This window comes from Equus quagga, chromosome 2 (genome assembly GCF_021613505.1).
Source record: "Equus quagga isolate Etosha38 chromosome 2, UCLA_HA_Equagga_1.0, whole genome shotgun sequence".
Taxonomy (NCBI): Eukaryota; Metazoa; Chordata; class Mammalia; order Perissodactyla; family Equidae; genus Equus; species Equus quagga.
Genome location: NC_060268.1, coordinates 79,130,868 through 79,152,893, shown reverse-complemented (window position 1 = coordinate 79,152,893; position 22,026 = coordinate 79,130,868). Strand labels below are relative to the sequence as shown.

The 22,026-nt window shown below is 37.3% G+C and overlaps 1 protein-coding gene across 1 annotated transcript in view; it reads right to left on the bottom strand.

The window, feature by feature from the left end:
- Nucleotides 1-22,026, bottom strand: part of TARS3 (threonyl-tRNA synthetase 3) — a 63,631-nt gene that overhangs the window by 20,891 nt on the left and 20,714 nt on the right. Inside the window, exons 8-12 of the mRNA XM_046654782.1 lie at nucleotides 20,748-20,826; nucleotides 19,760-19,906; nucleotides 18,566-18,664; nucleotides 7,689-7,855; nucleotides 5,829-5,991 (exon numbers count right to left, since the gene is read on the bottom strand). Coding sequence (XP_046510738.1) covers nucleotides 5,829-5,991; nucleotides 7,689-7,855; nucleotides 18,566-18,664; nucleotides 19,760-19,906; nucleotides 20,748-20,826 — 655 coding nt within the window. The remainder of the gene's footprint in view (nucleotides 1-5,828; nucleotides 5,992-7,688; nucleotides 7,856-18,565; nucleotides 18,665-19,759; nucleotides 19,907-20,747; nucleotides 20,827-22,026) is intronic.

The following is a 22,026-nucleotide window of genomic DNA, read 5'->3' as shown; positions in this document are numbered from 1 at the left end:
CCTCCATTGAATTGTTTTTGCACCTTTGTCAAAAATAACTTTGCTATACTGTGTGAGCCTATTTCTGGATTCTCCATTCTGTTCCACTGGTCTATGTTTCTACTCCTCTGCCAAACTCACACAGTCTTGACTATTGTAGCTGTGTAAGTCTTGAAATGAAGTAGACTGCTTCTACCACTTACTATTCCTTTTCAAAAACTATTCTAGTCTTTGCTTTCCCATGAAAATTTTGGAATAATCTTGTCTACATCTACAAAAAAATTTTTGCTGGGATTTTGACCAGAAACTGCATTAAACCTCTATGTCAATCTAGGGAGAATTGACATCTTTACTACACAGAGTCTTCCAATCTGTGAACACAGAATGTCTGTTTATTTTGAACTTCTTTGATTTCTTTCCTCAGCATTTTGAAGCTTTTAGCATACAAGACTTTGGTATATTTTGTTAGATTTCCCTTAAATGTTTCTTTCTTGAGTGATTACAAATGACATTGTAGTTTTAATTTTAGCATTCACATGATTATTGCTAGTATAAGGAAATACAGTTGATATTCACAGGCAGACCTTATGTTCTGAGACCTTGTGGAACTCACTTATTAGTTTTAGCAGGTTTATTTCTTGAGATTTTCTATGTAGACAATCATGTCATTTTTAATAGGAATAGTTTAATCCTTCTTTTCTAATCTGTATGTCTTTTATTTCCTTTTCTTGCCTTTTTGCACTGGTTAGAACTTCCAGTACTATGTTGAATAAGAGGGACAGGAGCAGACACCCTTGCCTTGTTCCCAATTTAGGGGGAAAGCATTCAGTATTTCACCATTAAGTACAATGTTATCTCTGGCTCTTTTGTAGATGCTCTTTCTCAAGTTGAGGAAGTTCGCCTCTATAGTTTTCCAAGTGTTTTTATTATGAATGAGTGTTGAATTTTGTCAAATTATTTTTCTGCATCAACTGATATCATCATGTGATTTTTCTTCTTTAACCTGTTAATATGGCGGATTACACTAGCAGATTTTTGAATACTGAATCAGCCTTGCATTCCTGAAGGCTAAACCTACATCGCTAATGATGGATAATTCTTTTTATATATTGTTGAATTCTATTTGATAATATTCTGTTAAGGGTTTTTGCATCTGTATTTCTGTGAGATACTGGTCTGTAGTTTTCTTTTTTTGTTCTATCTTTGTCTAGTTTTGGTATCAGGTAATACTAGCTTCATAAAATGAACTAGGAAGTATTCCTTCCTCTTCTGTTTTCAGAGTAGACTATATAGAATTAGTGTTAATTCTTTAAATGTCTGATAGAATTCTCCAGTGAAACCATTTGAACCTGGACATCTCTTCTTTGGAGATTTTAAAATTACAATTCAATTTCCTTTATAGTGATAGTGTTCTTCAAATGATCTATTTCCTGTTGGGTGACCTACAGTAGTCTGTGCTTTTCAAGGAATTAGTCCATTTCATATAAGTTGTTAAATTTTTAATGTGTGTAGAGTTGTTTACTGTATTCCCTTATTATGCTTTTTATTTTTTCAGGGTCTGTAGTGATATCTTCTATTAATTCCAGATATTGGTAATTTGTGTCTTCTCAATATTTTTCTTTGTCAGTCTTGATAGACATTTGTAAATTTTATTAACCTTTTCAAAGGTTTATTAACCTTTTCAAAAAACCAGTTTTTTGTCTCATTCATTTTTTCTATTGTTTTTCTGTTTTCAATTTCATTGATTTCTGCTGCAATCTTTATTGTTTCCTTCCTTCTTATTGTTTTGGACTTGTCCCTTCTTTTTTCTAGATCTTGAGGAGGGAGCTTAGATTACTGATTTGGGACTTTTCCTCTTTTATAATATACACATTTAATGCTATATAGTTACCTTTTAGTACTGCTTTTGCTCTGTAGCATAAATTTTTATACGTTGTATTTTCATTTTCACTCTGGTCAATGTATTTTTTTCATTTCTCTTGAGATTTCCTCTTGAACCCACAGATAATTTAGAAGTGTGTTTTCAGTTTCCAAGTGTTCAGATACTTTGCTGTTATCTTTCTTTTATTGATTTCTAGTTTAATTCCACTGTGGTCAGAAAAAAACACTTTGTATGATTTTAATTTTTTAAAATTTGGTTAAGGTTTGTTTTATGGCCCAGGATATGGTCCATGTTGGTATATATGTTTTGCATGCATTTGAACAGAATGTGTATTTTGCTGTTATTGGGTGGAGTGCTTTATAAATGACAAAGGAGATTCTGTTGATTCTGTTTATTTCTCTTTTCAGTTCTATAATTGTGGATTATAATATTTCGTGGATTCAAATATTTTGCAGCTCTGTTGTACGGCTTTTATACAGTTAGGATTGCTATATCTCCGTGATGGATTAACTCTCATTATGTAATATCCCTCTCAGTCTTTGGTAATTTTCTCTGAAGTCTACTTTATCTGATATGAATATAGCAGCTCTTGCTTTCTTTTGATTAATGTTTTCATAATATCTTTTTCTCCATCCTTTTACTTTCAACCTATTATGTTATACCTGAAGTATGTTTCTTGTAGACAGCACATAGTTGCGACATATTTTTTAATCACTCTGCCAATCACTATCTTTTAACTGGTTTATTTACACCATTTACATTTAATATAATATGTTAGGACTTAAGTTTCCCTTTTTTCTTGTTATTATTTACTTCTTGTACTTTCTTGTTATGCATTCCTCTATTTTCTTTTTCCTGCCTTTCTATGGGTTAATTTAACATTTTTTTAGAATTTCTCTTTGACTTCTCTTTTTTTTTTTTCTTTAGTGTATCTCTGTGTATGGCTTTTTTTAGTGTTTTTCCTAGGTATTACATAACTTACCACAGTGCACTGATGTCATCATTTTACTAGTACAAGTGAAGTGCAGAAATTACTTCCCTTTACTCTCCTCCATTTATAGTATAATTTTCTTAAATATTTTCTCTACATATGTTTAGAACCATATCAGTAATATAATTTTTGATTCCACTACTAAACATAATTCAGAAAACTCAAAAGGAAGAGGAAAATGTACTATATTTACCCGTTTTACTTTTACAATTGTTCTATCTTCCTTTCTAATGTTTGAAGATTCCTTCTGTCATTTCCTTTCTGCTTAAAGGAATTCCCACAGCCATTCTTTTAAGGTAAGTCCAATGTCTTGATTTTCCCTTCATCCTTGAAGGGTAGTTTTTCTGGATAGAGAATTCTGAGTCAACAGTTCTTTCAGCATTTGAAAAATGTGCCACTTCCTTCTGGCCTCCCTAGTTTTTGATGAGAAATCTGCTGTCATTCAAATTTTTTTTCTTAAAGGTAATGTGTCATTTCTCTCACTGCTTTCAAGTTTTTCTCTTTGTCTTTAGTTTCAGAAATTTCATTATGATGTGTCTTAGTGTGGATTTTTTTTTATTTATCCTGGTTGGAGTTTTCTCAGTTTCTTGAATCTGTATGTTTATGTCTTTTGCCAAATCTGGCAAGTTTTCAGCCATTAAGTCTTTGAGTACTTTTTCACCTCCACCCTTATTTTCCTCTTCTTCCATAACTCTGGTGACATGAATATTAGATATTCTGTTATAGTTCCACTGGTCTCTGAGATTCTGTTCATTCTTCTTTCAGTCTCTTTTCTTTCTGTTTTTCAAACTAGGTCATTTCTATTGTTACCTTCAAGTTCACTGATTCTTTTCTCTGTCTCCTCCATTCTGCTCATGAATCCATCCACTGAGCATTTTATTTCAGTTATTACATTTTTCAGTTCTTAAATTTCCATTTGGTTCTTCTTTATGTCTTCTGTTTCTTTCCTGAGATTTCCTATTTCTTTGCTGAGGCTATTTTTTCATTTGTTTCAAGTGTGTTTGTAACTGCTAAAGTCATTTTTATGATGCCTTCTTTAAAATTTCAGTCAGATAATTCTAATATCCCTGTCACCTCCACATTAGAGTTCTAGATTGTCTTTTTTCATTCTAGTTGAGATTTTCCTAGTTCTTGAAAAGATAAATGATTTTTGATTTCTGAAATCTGGACATTTTGGGCATTATGCTATAAGACTTTGGATTTTATTTAAACTTTCTGTTTTAGCTATCATCCACTGACTCTGCTCCAATAGAGAGAGGACAATACTGCCTGGTTACTGAAAGCTTGGAGTTGATGCCTAGGTTTCCCACTGGGGACCCGTGATGGAGGCAAGGGTTCCTCATTACTGCTGGGTTTAAATGGGAGTTCTGGCTCCCCACTAGGATTCCCCTGATAACGCTTTGGCTGGGAGAGGTAGGAGTATCTTGTTACTGCTCCTCACATGGCCTTTACTGACCACATAGGGTGCGTGGCCTCTTTACTGTGGGGTGGTGGTAAAAGTCTTGTGTCTCCACTGGACCTCCTCTGACGCTACGCAAGCAGGAAGTGGGAGAGGCACCTTGTGACTGCCAGGTGAGAGTGGAACTCCAGGCTCCCCCATGGTCTCCATTGACACTACAGGATAGGGGTGAGGATAGGGGTCCTTGTTAATTCTTAGCAGGAATGTGCAGAATTGGTATTACTTCTTTTTTAAATGTTTGGTAGAATTCGCCAGTGACTCCATCTGGGCCTGGAGTTTTATTTGTGGGAAGGTTGTTAACTGCCAATTCAATTTCTTTAATAAACATAGGGCTATTCAGGTTATCTATTTCTTCTTGAATGAAGTTTGGTAGTTTGTGTCTTTCAAAAAATTTGCCCATTTCATCTAAGCTGTCAAATTTACTGGCATAAAGTTGTTTATAATGGTGCCTTATTATCTTTTTAATATCTACAGAATCTGTAGTAATGTCACTTCTCCTGTTCCTAATATTTTTAATTCATGTCTTCTCTTTTTTCTCTAATCAGTCTGACTAAAGGTCTATGAGTTTTGTTGATGTTCTCAGAGAACCAGCCTTGGTTTTTACTGATATTTTGTATTGTTTTTCTTTTTTCTATTTCATTGATTTCTGCTCTATTATTTTCTTTCTTCTGCTTACTTCTGATGTAATTTGCTCTTCTTTTTCTAGTTTATTAATTGGAAGCTGAGGTTACTGATTTGAAACCATCTTTCTTTTCCAATTTAGTGCTATAAATGTTCCACCTAAGTGCCATTTTAATGGCAACTCACAAATTTTGATGTGTTGTGTTTCCTTTTCATTTCATTTGTTATATAATATTTTCTAATTTCCTTTTGTTTCTTCTTTGACACATGGGTTATTCAGCAAGTGTGTTGTTTAACTTCCAAATGTTTGGGAATTTTCTAGATAGCTTTTTGTTATTGATACCTACTTTAATTCCATTGTGGTCAGAGAACATACTTTGTATGAATCAAATCCCTTTAAATTTATTGAGACATTTTATGACCCAGAATATGGTCTATCTTGGTAAATGTTCTGTGTGCACTTTCAAAGAATGTGTACTCTGCTACTACTGTTGGAGTATTCTATAAATGTCAATTAGGTCAAACAGTTTGATAGTGGCCCTTTGCATGACAATTTGAATTTGAATTAACATGAAAACTTGAAAAAGTAAACTTTAACTTCTAGGCAATAGTGAAAAACAAAAACATCCAAAATTCTAACAAATCCCTTAAAACATTCCACTTAACATATTTAAATTATTATAATTGGAGGAAACTTAAAAGAAAAAATAATAAATTTCATGTCAAGAGATTACTGATCTATGACCCAAATTAGAGAGAATCACAAAATGTTAGAGCTGAATGAGACCTTAGAGACTAGACCAGACATCTTATTTCTCAGTGACTCTGAAAGACAAGAGATGTGTCCAAGGCAACACACTGAATTTGTGCTGACCATGCTTCACCCTGTATCATACCTGCTCCACTGTGCAGAAGATGTGAGCATCATCCTGCTGGAAGCGTCTAACTCGGGTCAAGCCACTTAAAGTTCCCGACAGTTCATTTCTATGAAGAACTCCAAAATCAGCAAATCTAATAGGCATTTCCCTCCAAGATCGCGGACGATGGGCAAACATTAGACTAGAAAAGATGCAGTAACACATAACTTTTACTCAGCATAGAGAAAATTAAGTAATTATCTAAATATTAGTAAATTTCAATTAAGTCTCAAGATTTGTAAACACTTTGTTCTGGTTCTTAGATCACCAGTTTAAAAAAAATTTCTTCACCTATGAATTATTGAACCTTGAACTTACAGCACTGTAGTGATCTGAGAAAGAACTCTGTCTATTATCTCTTCCAGAAATGCTGTTCCTGATTCTCATTCACCAAGTGAATTTCCACTTACCGTTTACAATTCATTTCAAAGGCTACTTCTTAAGTCAAGTCCTCCTGGACGCTTCCCTAGACAGGGCTAGGGTAGTCTTTCCTTAGGTCCAAGAACACCTGGAACATGCCACTATCTTGACACTAGTCTTACTTTTTTATAACTGACTACCTATATATCTGTTCCTGCCCCACTCCTCTCTTGAGCTCCATGATGAAATGGACTGTGTCTTAATCACCTCTATATTTCTAGCACAAGGCATTGTAAGCATTAACTAATATTCTCTGTTGAATGAAAGACCTCTTCTGCAGAAAGCACTCCTGCCTCCCATAGCCCATCAGCACTGAGCCATTGTGGTCTTGCTTCCTTATTCTGAGGCATGAAGACACAAAATTACATTCTCTACTTTCATTCAGGCTTTCTTATCATTATAGTTGAAATCACAGGCTACAGCCTCAAATGACACCTAATGGGAAACTAAGTTAAGAGGTTGTTAACACAACTGTTTTAGAGAATGCAAAGCACTAGGTTAGCCTCCACCTTCTGTTTAAAAAGAGAAGTTACAGAATATTTATATATCAGTTTTTATAAAATTAAATGTAAACATATACTTTTTACATGCTGTCATCATGAAGTTGGAGACTTCCTTCAGTCTTTACTGCAAAGGGCAAAGAGCTTTCTTCAATGTTCAGAGGTTTGTTTTAGTAATTACCTTCTAAGGTCAATTTACTTGAAACTACGTATGTTGACGATACAAAACTACAATAGTTGGAAAATGTTTTGTGGATAATTGTGTCTGTTCACTTCTAGTTGTCAAATCTACTTGTCTTACAAGGCTAAATTTGCATACCATATAACTTTATGATAATTAAATTTTTTCATAGAATATAAGACAGCATTGATTCTAAGATGTACCATTATTTTCTGTATCACTAAGAAAGAAAATAACCCATTAATTAAATTATGACATAATGCTACGATGCTATGAATTATAAGATGCATCCCAATTTCAGGGATGTTGATATACGGGAGGAAGCCGTATCTTGGAATCAATTAAATCCAGTAACCCATTGATTATGATTTCACTCATAATAGACCCAAACAGCATATAAGAACTAAATGTTCTGTAAACATGTATATTTGAAGTATATTACTGTTAGGAAGACAAACATTATAATAATTTATAAAGTTGATACATAACATTATCCTCTGAGAAGAACAAAATACTAAATGGTTTCCAGCTAAAATTCCACACCTGCCAAAAAGCAAACATATTTTAAAAAGTGAACTCACTTCCAGAATGAAATAGCTTGGTAAAGATGATAATAGCCACCAATCTTCAGATAAAGGAATTACTTAACTCCAAAAAGTAAAATAACATTAAAAGCTAATTTTAATGAAGTGTGCTATGAGCTCTTCTGCAAAGATCTGCTTCACTCTGAATACTCACCAGTGCCCTGGACAATTCATGGGTTTAAGGGCAAAAGTGTCCTTTTCAATATCAAAGGTAAACATGTTCTCACTGTAATGCTGCCAGTGGCCCGAGGCTTCCCAGAGTTTACTGTTGTACATATTGGGAGAGAGCACTTCTGTGAAGTTACGTTGGTGATATTCCTCCTTTAGGATAAATGCATTTAAAGTTAAAATCTGCTATGACAGATCACAATTCCATGCAAAGTAACACTGTCAACAAATATTTTTTAACTCGAGATTATGCCATATTAATTTGTGGTTAATGTGCTTTCTGGATCATGAAAGAAAGATTAATGTATGCTCAGTATAATTTTCACATTAGGTACATTTATTTTATAGTATACAATAGCATATAGTATATAATGTTTTAATTCTTTGAAAATTAGTGATTGAAATACCATATATTAAACTTCCTGTAACTATAAACTCCAAAATCCTTCTAGATTCTAGATAAACAGCAGGTTTTCTCTATTACTCAAAAAGGTAGAATAATTTTACAGCTCAATAAGCTTGAATGCCATGTTGCATGTTAACTTACAGTTTTGATCGATTTAGTTTTAAATAGAAATAAAGTTGGGAATTTTAACTTATAACACCTAGTGGTTGATATCAAGTCATTACTGGCTTCTCTCCCTCCTTACTTGTAAACAGCTTCCCTAATTCAGTCACTGGGGGTGGGAAACAAGAGTTTTGATTTCAAGCAAAGTTCCTATTTTATTTAAACATTGTTCTTGTTTTTTTTCCTTCAAGATATCAATCTGGTGATCTTTGTTGGGTGTTCCTTAGAGTTTCAACATTTGTTAATCACTTAATGGACATCTGGCACAAATCTAGACCACCATATTTTAGCTACGTAAAAAAAAATGACAATTAAAAACATATAAAATAGAATATTTTTAAATTACTAACAACAACAAGTTTGTATCACTGACAGGGATATTATTCGTTCCTCTTTGGCAGACCACCTTTTCAGTCTAATTGTGGATAGCCTGAGTCTCAGCCATCCACCAAGCTGCTTTACCTATCCTCTGTTTTCATTAAGTTGGAAAATTTTAACAAAATTATAGATCAGTACAAACGGCAGTAATTATTTAGTGGCTAAGTCAGATGGCTCCATATATCCAGATTAAACAAGGTCCCAGAGATTAAAGGGGTTTTTGTGAGTTTGTTTCTTTTTACTGAGGCTACTTTCAATGCTTAGCTCAGGAGACAATGATCAATGGATTCTTAATCCACTCTGGATACCATCATGTTAGGAATTTATGTTTTGTTGAGGTGTTTGGAAATGATTTTAAACTATGCCCTGTGAGGGAAAGTGTCATAATGTCTACAACTTATCTTGCGTGGTTTAGCAAAAAACTACTACTACATTTATATATAAAATATGTACACATATATAATATGTATACTGTCCTATCTCTATATATCATAATATACATATATAATAAATATATACTGTTCGGTCTCTTTTACACACACACGTGAAAGAGAGAGATAAACCAAACTGGCAAAATGTTAACTGATAAATCTAGATGAAAGATATACGGATGTTGACTGTACTGCAGTTTAACTTATCTGTAGGTTTGAACTTTTCAAAAGAAAATGTTGGGGAAAAAGTAGGCCTGATGCCATGTTGTCAATTTCTTTCTCTAAAGAGTAAAGAAAATCAAGTTCTTGGAAGAGTAAAGTCATGGTGATGGAACAGTTCACAGCTCAGTCTGGTCTCCTGAAGAAATCCCAAAAGCTTATTCTGAAGATTAAAAATCATATTTCATCCCTGAAGGTACAGTTTCAGGCTATTGAAGGTACTGACTCTCCTGCGCCTGGTGATGTGGTTGCCTGGAAACACCTAAATAGCACCTAAATATCAGAGAAATGCTTTTAAGTAATTTTTCACTATAAAAACTAAAGCAATTCCAGTTTAACAGCTGCTTTCCAAAACCACACTAAAATAACAGAGTTTTTATAAAAGCATAAATCTACAAGGTCAAAGAGAAAAGGAAAGAAAACGAAAGCTATATACCTGAGAATCTGGAAAGCAGATGCACAATTGCCTCAGCAGACCTGAGAAAACGAAAACTAAACGGCAGAACCCCAGAAGCGAGACTATTTTAGCTATATATAAATTTCTAGGCTTCACATTTTTAAGGCATTGTTCGTGTCTTCTGTTCTTATGTCTATAGCTTTTTCTCTCTGGAAATTTTTAGGATCTTTTCTTTATCCCTAAAGCTTTGGAGTCTCTCAGTAATGTGCCTTGGTGCCCAAGGAAAGAATGTTTTCACCAAAAATCCCGGAACACTCCTGTTGGGAGCTGAGACTGTCCCTTGTTCATTGAACTAACAGGCAGAGAATCACTTATTCTTCTGGCCAGGATTATGGAGCCCAGTTACTAGGGGAGATTGTGTTGCTGTTAAACAGCAGAGTAAGGAGGACTATTGGAATCAGTGAGGAGCCTTAAGTATTTCCATATCCAACAATGATTGGGGAACCCTAGCAAACCAATAAAGACAGGATCACTAAGAATTTGGATACTTGGGAAGAAGATTTGGGTCATCCACCATTATGGGTTGCATTGTGTCCCCCCAAAAAGATATGTTGAAGTCCTAACCCCTAGGACCTCAGAATATGGTCTTATTTGGAAATAGGGTCTTTCCAGATAATCGAGTAAAAATGAAGTCGTTATGGTGGGCCTTAATCCAATATGACTGGTGTCCTTATAAAAAGGGGAAATTTGGATGAGACAAACACATGTAGAGGGAGGACAATGTGAAGACACAGGGAGAACACGATGTGAAGACAAGGACTGGAGTGATGCAACAACAAGCCAAGGAACACCAACGATACTGCCAAACCACCACCAGCTAGGAAGGGGCAAGGAAGGATCCCCCACAGGTTTCAGAGGGAGCACAGCTCTGCCAACACCTTACTTTCACATGTCTGGCCTCCAGAACTGCAAGGCAATACGTTATGGTGCTTTGTTAGGCCCCCTAACAAAGGTGAGGCTAATACACCCACCAAGCAAAACATTCTGTCCATCTGAGGTGCTGGGTGGACAAGGGGAAGACGAAGTGGGTGGCGGAAGAAGGAAACTCTGCTTTATCAACTTAGGCCTTGTTTCCATCTCCAGAGGCTGAGGCTGGAACCATTACATTTAAATATTTCTTTTCTCTGCATATTCACATGAAGAGCACTGATGGTGGCTAATATCACAATTTAGATTTTAGGTGAAACTGAACTGATGTCACCACATGATGATACATTGGCTTATGGGACTTTGTGTGAGGAAACAAATGTCTTCATCCAAGCAAAGGACAAAAATGGATGCTGAGTAGCGAAAGGGATGGGTCGTGCTGGTTATTCTCCATTTGCTACCCACTGTCCCACACCATAGTGATCCATTTTCCTCCCTTCTATGGCCTGCTTTGTGTCCCCAAAGGCTGATTTCCATGGACTCCATCACCAGGCTTACTTGCCTTCTGACTTCTGGTCGGGTTTGACCAATGCGAGGTTCTAAAAGGATTCGAGGGTGAGAGAAGAGAGATGTCAGGGTATTTATTCCCCCTTTCCCCACTCCTTCCTTGCCTTGGGTTTATTCTGTCTCTGACTGTGCTCTCCAGTTACAGCTTCTGTTGAGTGGCCTCTCTTCCATGGCTTCAAGCTCTCTCTAGGTTTCAGTAACACTATTCTTCTCCTCACCTCTTCAGGCCTAGGGGTGGGGGTAAAGGGGTCCTGCTGTTGGTAATCCCTGCTGTTGGTAATCCCTGCTCTACCATCTCTTGTTGTTACCTCAGCTGGACCCACACCTCCATAAATATTTCCTTCACTAGACTGTCTTCAGTTAAACCTTTTGAATGCACCTGTCAGGACTCTCTCTGCACAGCAGGTAAATGTTTTGATATCTCACATGTCTGCAAAGACAAGTTTGATTTGGAAATCCACTGAATCCAAGGTTGTGGGAACAGGAAGCAAAAATTCTCCATGAGTTATTAGTATAAAAACAACAGAAGCAATTGCCCTCTCCACTCCATACTTCCAGATGTGCATCAATGGATCAGGCAGACTCCACGAAACCAGCAAACTCAAAAGGTGTGACCGAGAAGAGTTCTACAAAAGGAACCTTCATACATTGCCAGTGGAAATGCAAGACAAGAGTCCCTTTGGAAAACAGTTTGGCAATTGCTTATAAAGATAAACATAAATGTACCACATGACCCTGAAATCACCCTCCTACATATTTACCCAAGTAAAATGAAAACCTATATTCATATAAAAACCTGTACATAAATGTTTATAGCAGCTTTATTCTTAATTTCCTAGAACTGGAAACAACTCAAATATCCCTCAGCTGGGGAATGGATAAACAATCTGTGTAATGTCCATACAATGGAACACTGCTCAGCAATGAAAGCAGCCAATCATTGATACACTCCACTTAGGTGGATCTCAAGGGTGTTATGCTGAGGAGAAGAAACTAGTCTCAAATGTTACATACAGTTATGATTCTATTTATATGCCAAAATTTTAGGAATGGAAAACAAATCAGTGGTTACCTAGGATCAAGAAGAAGAGCGTTTGACTCTAAAGGCGGGTAGCATGAGGAAATTTTCTGGGGTAATGAAATTGTTCTGTATCTTAAGTGTTGTGGTGATAACACAATTCTGCACATTTGTAAAAAGTGTGAATTTCACCATATGAAATTTTAGAACCAAAACAATTTTAAAGGAGGAACGAAAGACAAAGAAAGAACCCGTTGACAGACATATTCCAGAAAACAGGAGAAAAGAATTTCAAGGAGAGTAACAAAAAGACTCTACACTTATTCGCTATTAGTTTTTCATACAGTCAGCAACCAATCTACATCCAAAAGCTCACTCACCATAACTTAAATCTAAGTGGAGGTCATCTCAGTCCACAGTCAAAAACTCACAAACTTTGAAATTTCTCTCTCAGTGGGAACAACACGCCCTCCTGCATGACCTTCCACAGAAAGGCGGCAGTTCTATTTCTGAGAAAAATAGCCCTATATAGCAGACTGCTTCTGCAGAGGCCACTGTGCTCAGTACCATGTATCCCCACCACTCTGGCCACAACTGACTGGACCAGGACCTGATGCCAAGCCAAAGGCTGCTGATACTGGATGGCCAATGGCCCCTGAAGTGACCTGGTGTGACTGAGAATCTGCCCCACTTGTACACCCTCTACTGGGTGGTGATTAACAGAACTGACTGGATCATCTCTCGGAGAAGGACTGTGAGGCACAGGGAGGGGGTACAGGAAAAAAGACACAGGTGGTCGGACTGAACAACAGAAATAAGGCCCAACAATATTCTCTTTTTTCCAGAAACACTCTTTCAATATAGAAAGAGACATCCAGGAAATAAAAGGATGGCAAAAGATCTATCATGCAAACCCTAACACAAGAAACCTGTTTTGCCTAAGTTAATATCAAAGTTGGCTTTTAAAACATTAGCTTTATTACAAAGGTCAAATACTGTGTGATTCCACTTATATGAGATGTCTAGAATAGTCAAATTCACAGAGACAGAACACAGAATGGCAGTTACTAGAGGCTGGGGGAGGCAGGAATGGGGAATTACTCTTCAGTGGGTACAGAGATTCATTTGGGATGATGAAAAGGTTCTGGAGAGTTTCAGTTCTGCAAGATGAAAGGAGTTCTGGAGATGATGGTGGTGATGAATGTACTTAACGCAACTAAACTATATGGTTAAAACGGTAAATTTTATATTATGTATATTTTACCACCAAAAAAAATAGTTTTATTGAGGTATAATCTGTATGCGATAAAATTCACTGATTTTAAGTGCACAATTGAATGACTTTTGACAGAGGTATGCAGTCATGTAACCTCCACCAGAATCAAGACATAGAATACTCCTATCATGCCAGAAGGTTCCCTCCTGACCTTTGGTAGGCAATCCCCTCTCCCCACCCCCAGGACACCTGATCATCTTTCTATCACTGTAGTTTTGCCATGTCTAAAATTTCATATAACAGAATCATACCATATAGAGTTTCTGACTGACTTCTTTGGCTCAGCGTAAGGCTTTTGAGATTCATCCTTCTTGTGTATGTATCGATACTTCATTCCTTTTTATTGCTGAGTAGTACTCCATTGCATGGACATACCACATGATGTTTATCCCTTCACAAGCTGATGAGCATTTGGGTTGCTTCTAGTTTTGTACTATTATAAATAAAGCTCCTATGAACATTCAAATACAAGTCTCTGTATGGACACATGTCTTTACTTCTCTTGGGTAAACAAGTATAAGTGGTATTGATGGGTCTCAAGGAAAGTATATGTTTAACTTTAAGAAATTGCCAAACCACTTTACAAGGTAACTATACCATTTTGCATTCTCACCAGCAACAAAAGTTACAATTGCTCTGCATTCTCTCCAACCTCTGGTATTTTCAGTCTATCTTGTAGCAAGGTTGGGGGACATTCTTTTGGGTGTATAATTGTACCTCACTGCAGCTTTAATTTTATTTCTTTGATTTTCTCCTGTTATTCTGTCTCATGTCAATTTAATTCTTAGACCAGCCAAAAGAACTTAGAGGGTAGAGGAATATTCTTCCTCCCCTACAGAACCATGAAAGATAATAATGAAAAAATGTCAGTTTTAAGCTACTAAATCTTCGGACACTTTGTTATGCTGCAATAGACAACCAGGACAGAATTTGCACTGGACGCGGGTGCTGCTATAATGATAACCGAAAACATGTAACTTTGGCTTTGGGGCCAGGTGGTGGGCAGAAGCCAGAAGAGCCTCAAAGAGAGTATCGGCAAGGTCTTGAAGGACAGTAAGGAAAATGTTATTGGAAGTTGAAGAAAAGAGAACCCTTGTTATGTGGTGACAGACATTTGGTAACACCGTCACCAGAAGAAACATGGAAAACAGAAAGAGTAGCCAAAGAACTCATGGATTTAGCTGGGAAGATATCTAGGCAGACAGTAGAAAAGGATGACAAGAGATTTTCACATATTGAGGTATATGGGGTAACTATTTGGGTTCAAAACTGATTTGGCTTGAACTAAAGAAGCCTGACTTATGGCCTATCAAATATATGTTGTACATCTGCTTTAACCATTAAAGTAAAGAATACACTCTCTTAAGATAAGAATGCATGGGGCTGGCCTGGTGGTGTAGTGGCTAAGTTCACACACTCCACTTCGGTGGCCCAGGGTTCGCAGGTTCAGATCCCAGGTGCGGACCCTACACACTGCTCATCAAGCCATGCTGTGGCAGCATCCCACATACAAAAAATAGAAGAAGACTGGCACAGGTGTTAGCTCAGTGACAATCTTCCTCAAGCAATACTTCCCTTCCTACGCACTATTGGTAATGCCCTATTGGTAACGCTAGTATGAGTCCCTTTCCTGACATTAGGGTCATGCTGACCTGCTAATTTGCAACTAAATACATCTTTGAAACTTTGAAAATGTATCCTGAGTATGTTTAATGTATGTTTTTTGTTCTAAAAAGATGTAAGACTGTACTGAAAACCATACTTCTCTGGAATGTTTTCCAAGGCCTTCCTGGGTTATAACCCTCACTCTGGCTAAGGCAAAACTCACCTTATTTCTCTCATCTATAGAACGGTTATTAGTTATTTTGCATCAACAAGGACAACTGACTTCTAGCTGTCTATGCTAAAATCTAAGAAGAGAGTCATAAACCAAAGAGAGTACTATAACACTTTTGAGCCAAATTTAGAGGAAATATAAAAGTGCCAGGACCTAGTTGGGCACAAAAATACAACTTCTTATCATCAGATTCTCCCAGTAGAAGGCTCACAAGATAAGAATAGCATCAGGACAAAGATAAAATCCAGGTGACAGTGAGTCGAGCGTGGCCTCGGGGTTGAGACTCAGCGTGACCTGAGTGCCCAGCAGGCCTCAGGTGTGCTTTGTAGACTTAAACTTTGCAGCTTTGTAGCCCGTACGAGTGTGCTTTGCAGGTTCTCTCAGTGAAACATTAAGGCTTTTATATTTTTAAGTATTATCTCACAGCAGCCTCACAGGCAGCCCTAGGTAGAGAAGGCTCGGTCTCAGAAAGAGATGCAAGCATGGCTTTTATCTAGGTGTTGATTATAAACGTATGTAAAATACCCCAAAGTTTTTAAAGGAATTGTAGTAGCTTAGATTGAAAGAGACAGAGATATCACAAAATGAAATGAGGCCTTTGGACCCCCAACCTTCTACAGAAGGAATCAGGTTAAGAACACTGAGAAAGCTACTCAGAGGTTCACATGGGCCATTTCTTAGGGAAAAAGAAGGATGACTCAGAACCAGAGCCCAGAAAGAACAAAACTGAGTCCTAATCAATGTGCATTTTTTGCCCCTGTAGCAGGGAGAACTGGTACGTTATCAAGATTTCTATAGATCAGTGACTACTAGTGCCTGCTACTCTCCCCCAACCCTTTTGGAATGGGAGTACCTACTGCATCCTATTCCTCTATCATCATTTTATAACATGGGGAGGGAATAGTGGGGTGGCTCACGGATAACTTGTCTCTTCAGTTCACAGGTCTTATAACGGAGAGGAACTGTACTTGATGATCTGTACCTAAGGGACTGCACCTGAGGAGGCTCACCTGCCCCTACACCTGACTGAGATGACACATTAGTAGATTGTGAGCCCACGTGATAATCACAGGACACTTGGAATAGTTTTTCTCAGTAGTAGAACACATCTGAAGGGCAGAATGGACTCTCCTTCGGTCTTTTGGGGCTGAAGAGATGATGACCCACCAGACTGTCGACTGGAAACTCAGAGGGCCATGCCCTAGAAAGAGGGATGAATCAGAGGTAGAACGTGATTTATCAAAATGGAAGCCCAGCCCTAATTCAGCTCAGTCTCTGACTGGATTGAGCGATCAGCCTTCAATTCTGGCAGAGGGTAAATGCTCTGGTGGGAAATAATATTATCTAGAACCTCTGCAGTTATTTTTATATATAATATCTAGCATATAATAAAAAACTTCTAGGTATGGGAAGAGGCAAGACCATGTAACAGATAACCAAGAGAAAAAACAGGTAAAGTTCCTAAAAATTTGTTTGGTTGTTTTATTTTTTTTTTCATGGAAAGGCCAGTTTCTTCAGACAAGGGTATCTGGGAGTTCAAAGTTCTCCACCTCATCTGTATCTGCTAAATATTTCCTTTCCAAACCTCAGGGACCCACTCCTTCCTATCAGTGCCCTTACCTTAGTATGAGAGACCACTGGGGTTGTGTATTTCAATGGTTGTAAAATTTGCAACCCATACAATCATACAACCACAGAGACTTTCTGTCTATTCACACACTACACCCCCAACCTAGAGTTCAAGATGTCAAAGGCTGTGTTAATTTTCCAGCAAAAACAGTACATCCAAAACAGCAGCTGTGATGGTCATTACCACCTGCCGAAGTCTCCAGTAATCTTCAATGATTCTTCAAGTCGCACCTCCCCACCCTCTGGTCTTCTACCATGGCTAAGCACTGGCCAATCCCTATGGAAGGTATGCAACCCAGGTCACAGAGTCCAAAGTGGTCAGCCTCCAGCGGCACAGCACAAGAAGAGAAGGAAGGAAAATGAGTCAGGTGAAGCAGACAGAGAATGACCAGTACATTCCATGTACCCTTTTCAGGAAGTTACTGAAGAAACTGCTCCCCCAAGTGAGAGGGATAAGCAAGGAAGAGGAAGACACAGGATCAAGAAAGAGGGGAATCAGCATAGGAAAGACATGAGGGAGTAGCCAGGATGAGGAGGAAAAGAAGTCCTAAGACATCAGTTGGCAAGAATCTTAGCAGCAAGTTAATTCTGGAGTGAGAGAACTAAATTTGAAAAAAAAAAATTGACTCAGAGATTATCTGAACCATCAGAACATGCTGCAAGGAGTTTCAGATTTTCATAGAAAGGTGAGGATGAATTAGTGACAGGCACATAGAAAACTGAGTAAATGAAAATTTTCAGTAAATGAAAATTATTAATTATAGGAAAGACCACAAAAAAAGCACAAGAAAGGAAATGTAATCCTCCTAGCCCACATGGATACCTCTGAACAGTATCTATAAGGTCCTAACGAAGACTTTCTAATCCATGGACTGGCATTACACGTAGGTATTTTACAGAACTGTTTTTTCACTCTTTGCTCTGGAGCTGCCACATCACCTGGGAGGCACCTATGACGACGGAGGAGCACCAGTGTCCACTGACCACATGTGGAGAAGTGGTGCTTCATAGCTTAGCGTTCTGTGCCAAATATGACACTTCCTGCTTTCTTCTCTTTCACAGAGAGTTCTGCACTTGGTCTAATGCTTGTCTTTGTATTGTATGTATCTTTGTATGGCTTCTCTAGAAACTTATACGGACAATAGGTGCATTTAATGAAACCCAAGAATGAATTTATTTAGGGAAAATACAAATTATCTCAATGTTTTTATTAGAAGGCAAAATCCACTATTTCTCTTCTAGGTTCAAAATTCTTAATATTACTAAAATAAAATGAATGAAAATACTTGGGGCCGGCCCGGTGGCACAGCATTTAAGTGCACACATTCCCATTCAGTGCCCCAGGGTTAGCTGGTTCAGATCCCGGTGCGGACATGGCACTGCTTGGCACGCCATGCTGTGGTAGGCATCCCACATATAAAGTAGAGGAAGATGGGCATGGATGTTAGCTCAGGGTCAGGCATCCTCAGCAAAAAGAGGAGGATTGGCAGCAGTTAGCTCAGGGCTAATCTTCCTCAAAAAAAAAAAAAAAATGCTTGGCCATTTTACTGTGAGAGAAAATAGTAAAATGTAAAATGGAGTTGAATAAGAATAAAATATTTTTTAAATTAACTTACTCGTATGAAATCCATAAGTGTATTATAAATGAAGGCTCCTCTGGGAAGGAAAAAACAGCTTCCAGGACTCAGATCATGGAAAAAGAAAAGCTCTTGTTCCTAGATTAAAACAATAATTGCATTTCAAATTTCACTGCTATTGCTGAATATTTACTGTACACATGCTAGGATATGCTAGGAGTAAAACATATACTCAGTTATCATTTCCATCTTCTAATAACTGACATTCCAAAGTCTCTCAATACCTATATCTAAATATATGTAAAAGCACATGTAAAATTATAATTCATATTACGATTGCTTAGCTTTTACTTCAACTTCTACTTACGGCTAATTTCTTACTTGGCACCATGGAGTATGGATCAACATGACAAAAAAGATCAGAAAAGTTCACTGCCGGAGGTGGGCATTAAGTGATGGTGACCATCATCACGGCTATCACATTCTGAGAGCCTGCCCATGCCATCACCTAGCGTCTGTCCTTGCATGAGTCCTGCAAGGCTGCCCAGCAAGAGAAGAGGACATGCAGTTCCGTAAGTGAATACTGGCCCATCATACAAGACAGCTAATAAGTGGCAGGATTGAGATTAAAACTAGGTGTACCTGCATTCACATCTCATTCTTTCTTTCTGTTCTACTTCCCAAATGAAAAGTCTATTACCAAGTATACATAATTTCTTAAAAGGTATTTTTATATCATGATAAAAATAAGAGAATGGGCCAGCCTGGTGGCACAGGTTAAGTGCCCATGTTCTACTTTGGCGGCTCGGGGTTCACTGGTTCAGATCCCGGGTGCAGACATGGCACTGCTTGGCATGGCATGCTGTGGTGTCGTCCCACATATAAAGTAGAGGAAGATGGGCATGGATGTTAGCTCAGGGCCAGGCATCCTCAGCAAAAAGAGGAGGATTGGCAGCAGTTAGCTCAGGGCTAATCTTCCTCAAAAAAAAAATGAAAATAAGAGAAGGGTGTAATTTTTAAAATCTAATAAAAGATACAGGAAGGAACAAGGTTAGAAGACATCCAGGGTATTAGCATGAAAGCACTCAACAGCAAACTATGAGTGTCAGCAAAATAGAAGATAGGAGAAGAAGAAGAAATATTATTATTAAAACAATATGGTTTTATGAGATGTAATCGTAAGCCAACAAAAGAATGTTCCCACTCCAGTAGTGCTTAGGGTGTGCAGCATACCTTCCCAATTTTCCTGTGATCTCGGTTCTTGGCTTCCTCTTGGAACTTTTCCCAGTTTTTCATCATCTTGTTATCAGGAAAGGATATCCCATAGATCCTCTGTAATGTTTCCATTTCAGGATTGCCCTCCCAATATGTTGAGGAATTCTAAACATCAAACAACATTTTGGTCAACATATAAAAAATATCTGGTTACAAACAAAACTGCTCTTAAGCACGTATACAAATTTCCACTCTAACAACATAGCTTACTTAAAGATGATTTTTTGTAGCACTTGAAAAAATCTTTAATTCCAACTAAAACTTCCCAGCCCAAATTATATCATTAATCATAAATTATGTTGAGCCTGTGGTAGATTCTAGGAATAGAAAGTGAGAAAGAAAGAGTGGAAGTGAGGGAAGGTTAAACAGCAATTGTGATCACCGAGGAGGGGAGCAGCAGAGGAAGGAGAGGCAGGAAGCGAAGACAGGCCTTGCTGATCCACGGCCAGTGGTTAAGAACAGTGCTGTCATCAACCCTCATCTCACCACCTGCGAGAAAATAAGGCCCAGAGAGGCCAGGACTGCAAAGTCAGTCCCCAGCCTCTTCATTCCCAGAGCAATGTTTTCTCCATTATACCACCATATCCCCTTTTGTCTTTTCCCTTTTCCTACAGTACATTATTCTCACATCCAGATAAATGTTCTTGTTCACATTAGGGCAATTCAAGAAAACAAAAGTATGCAGAACAATATCTTAAAATATCATACAAAAAAGAAATGTATTATAACACAGTAAGGTTAAATCATAAACAATTAAAAGCTACATATAATGTTCTAATTACCAAAATTCTAAAACATCATATTATTTTTAGAAGTCCATGTAAAAATCAAATAAGAATAAAATGTTTTAAAATAGCATGATGTTCAGATTATAAAATATAGGACTGAAATACCTTCTTATCTAGTTTACCTTAAGTTTGCTATATTAAAAAAAATCAATTCTTACCTTGAAAATTTTTATGGCTTTAATTTTTCCAGTGTGTCTTACATGGGGGCCTTTACAAAGGTCAATTAGTGGACCACACCTATAATGGAATATTTAAAATATGCTCACAGAGTTACAGCTTTTTGGGTTATTCATTATAAACCATGTTCTCATATGTTTTAGGTAAAGAATTTCACTTATTTGTAAGTTTGAGGGCAATTTTTAATTTGGGGGCAATTTAAATTAATTTTTAATTTAGGGTGAAGGAGAGGCAATTCATCTAGTCTCAGATCCCAGTCTTCTCTCTTTTCCTCTAATTCAAAAGCTACAGAATCTTGTGAAAGAAACTGCATACAGAGACACCACTTTTCATTGCCACATCCCAAGGTTCTTACAAACTTCCTACTGTCATAAAATCAAAAAGTCATTTCCCTGCTCTACATTAATTTTCAAAACCAAAATTACATGAAGTTTATACAAAAGGCATTAATTTGACACCTTCCATTGAAAAATAAACTTCACCAAACCCATAGAATGTACAGCACCAAGAGTGAACTATAATATAAACCCTGGGCTCTGGGTGATTATGATGGGCCAATGTGGGTTCAGGGACTGTAACTAACGTGCTACTTTGGTGGGGGACGTTGATAGTAGGGGAAGCTGTACACATGTGGGATATATGGAAACCTGTACCTTCCTCCAAATTTCACTGTGAACCTAAAACTACTCTAGAAAATAAAGTCTATTAAAAAAATAAATAAATAAGTTTCAAGGATTTTTTGTTTGTTTTTAGGCTCTCTGGTTTCACAACAAAATGCCTAAATGTCTCTTGGTTGATTAAAACAGCACGTTGACTTACAATGCAAATCTCAGGCAAAAGTTCAGATCAGAGATGACACCGCTATTAAAACACATGGGGCTGTAGCCAGGGACTCTCTTGCGCCTATAATGAACAAGGACCCCCAAACCTATAATGAACAAGGATCCCCCAAACCTATGATGAACAAGGACCTCCAAATCTGTCATGAACAAGGACTCCCAAATCTTAATGAGCACAGCCTTTTCTTCAAGTACAGGAACACTAACAGAGTCAAAATACTCATAACACAGGTCAGAGGGAAGGTTACTTAACATGAACTAATATAAGGAAAATTTAGTAAACAAAAGTAAGTTATTCCTTTTAACTATTCCAACCAATTTTAAATATTTTTAAAGTTCACTGGTTAAAAAGTTAAAAATTACAATGAACACATAAAGGGACTGGCTGATTCACCAAAGTAGAATGAAGCTTTAATATATT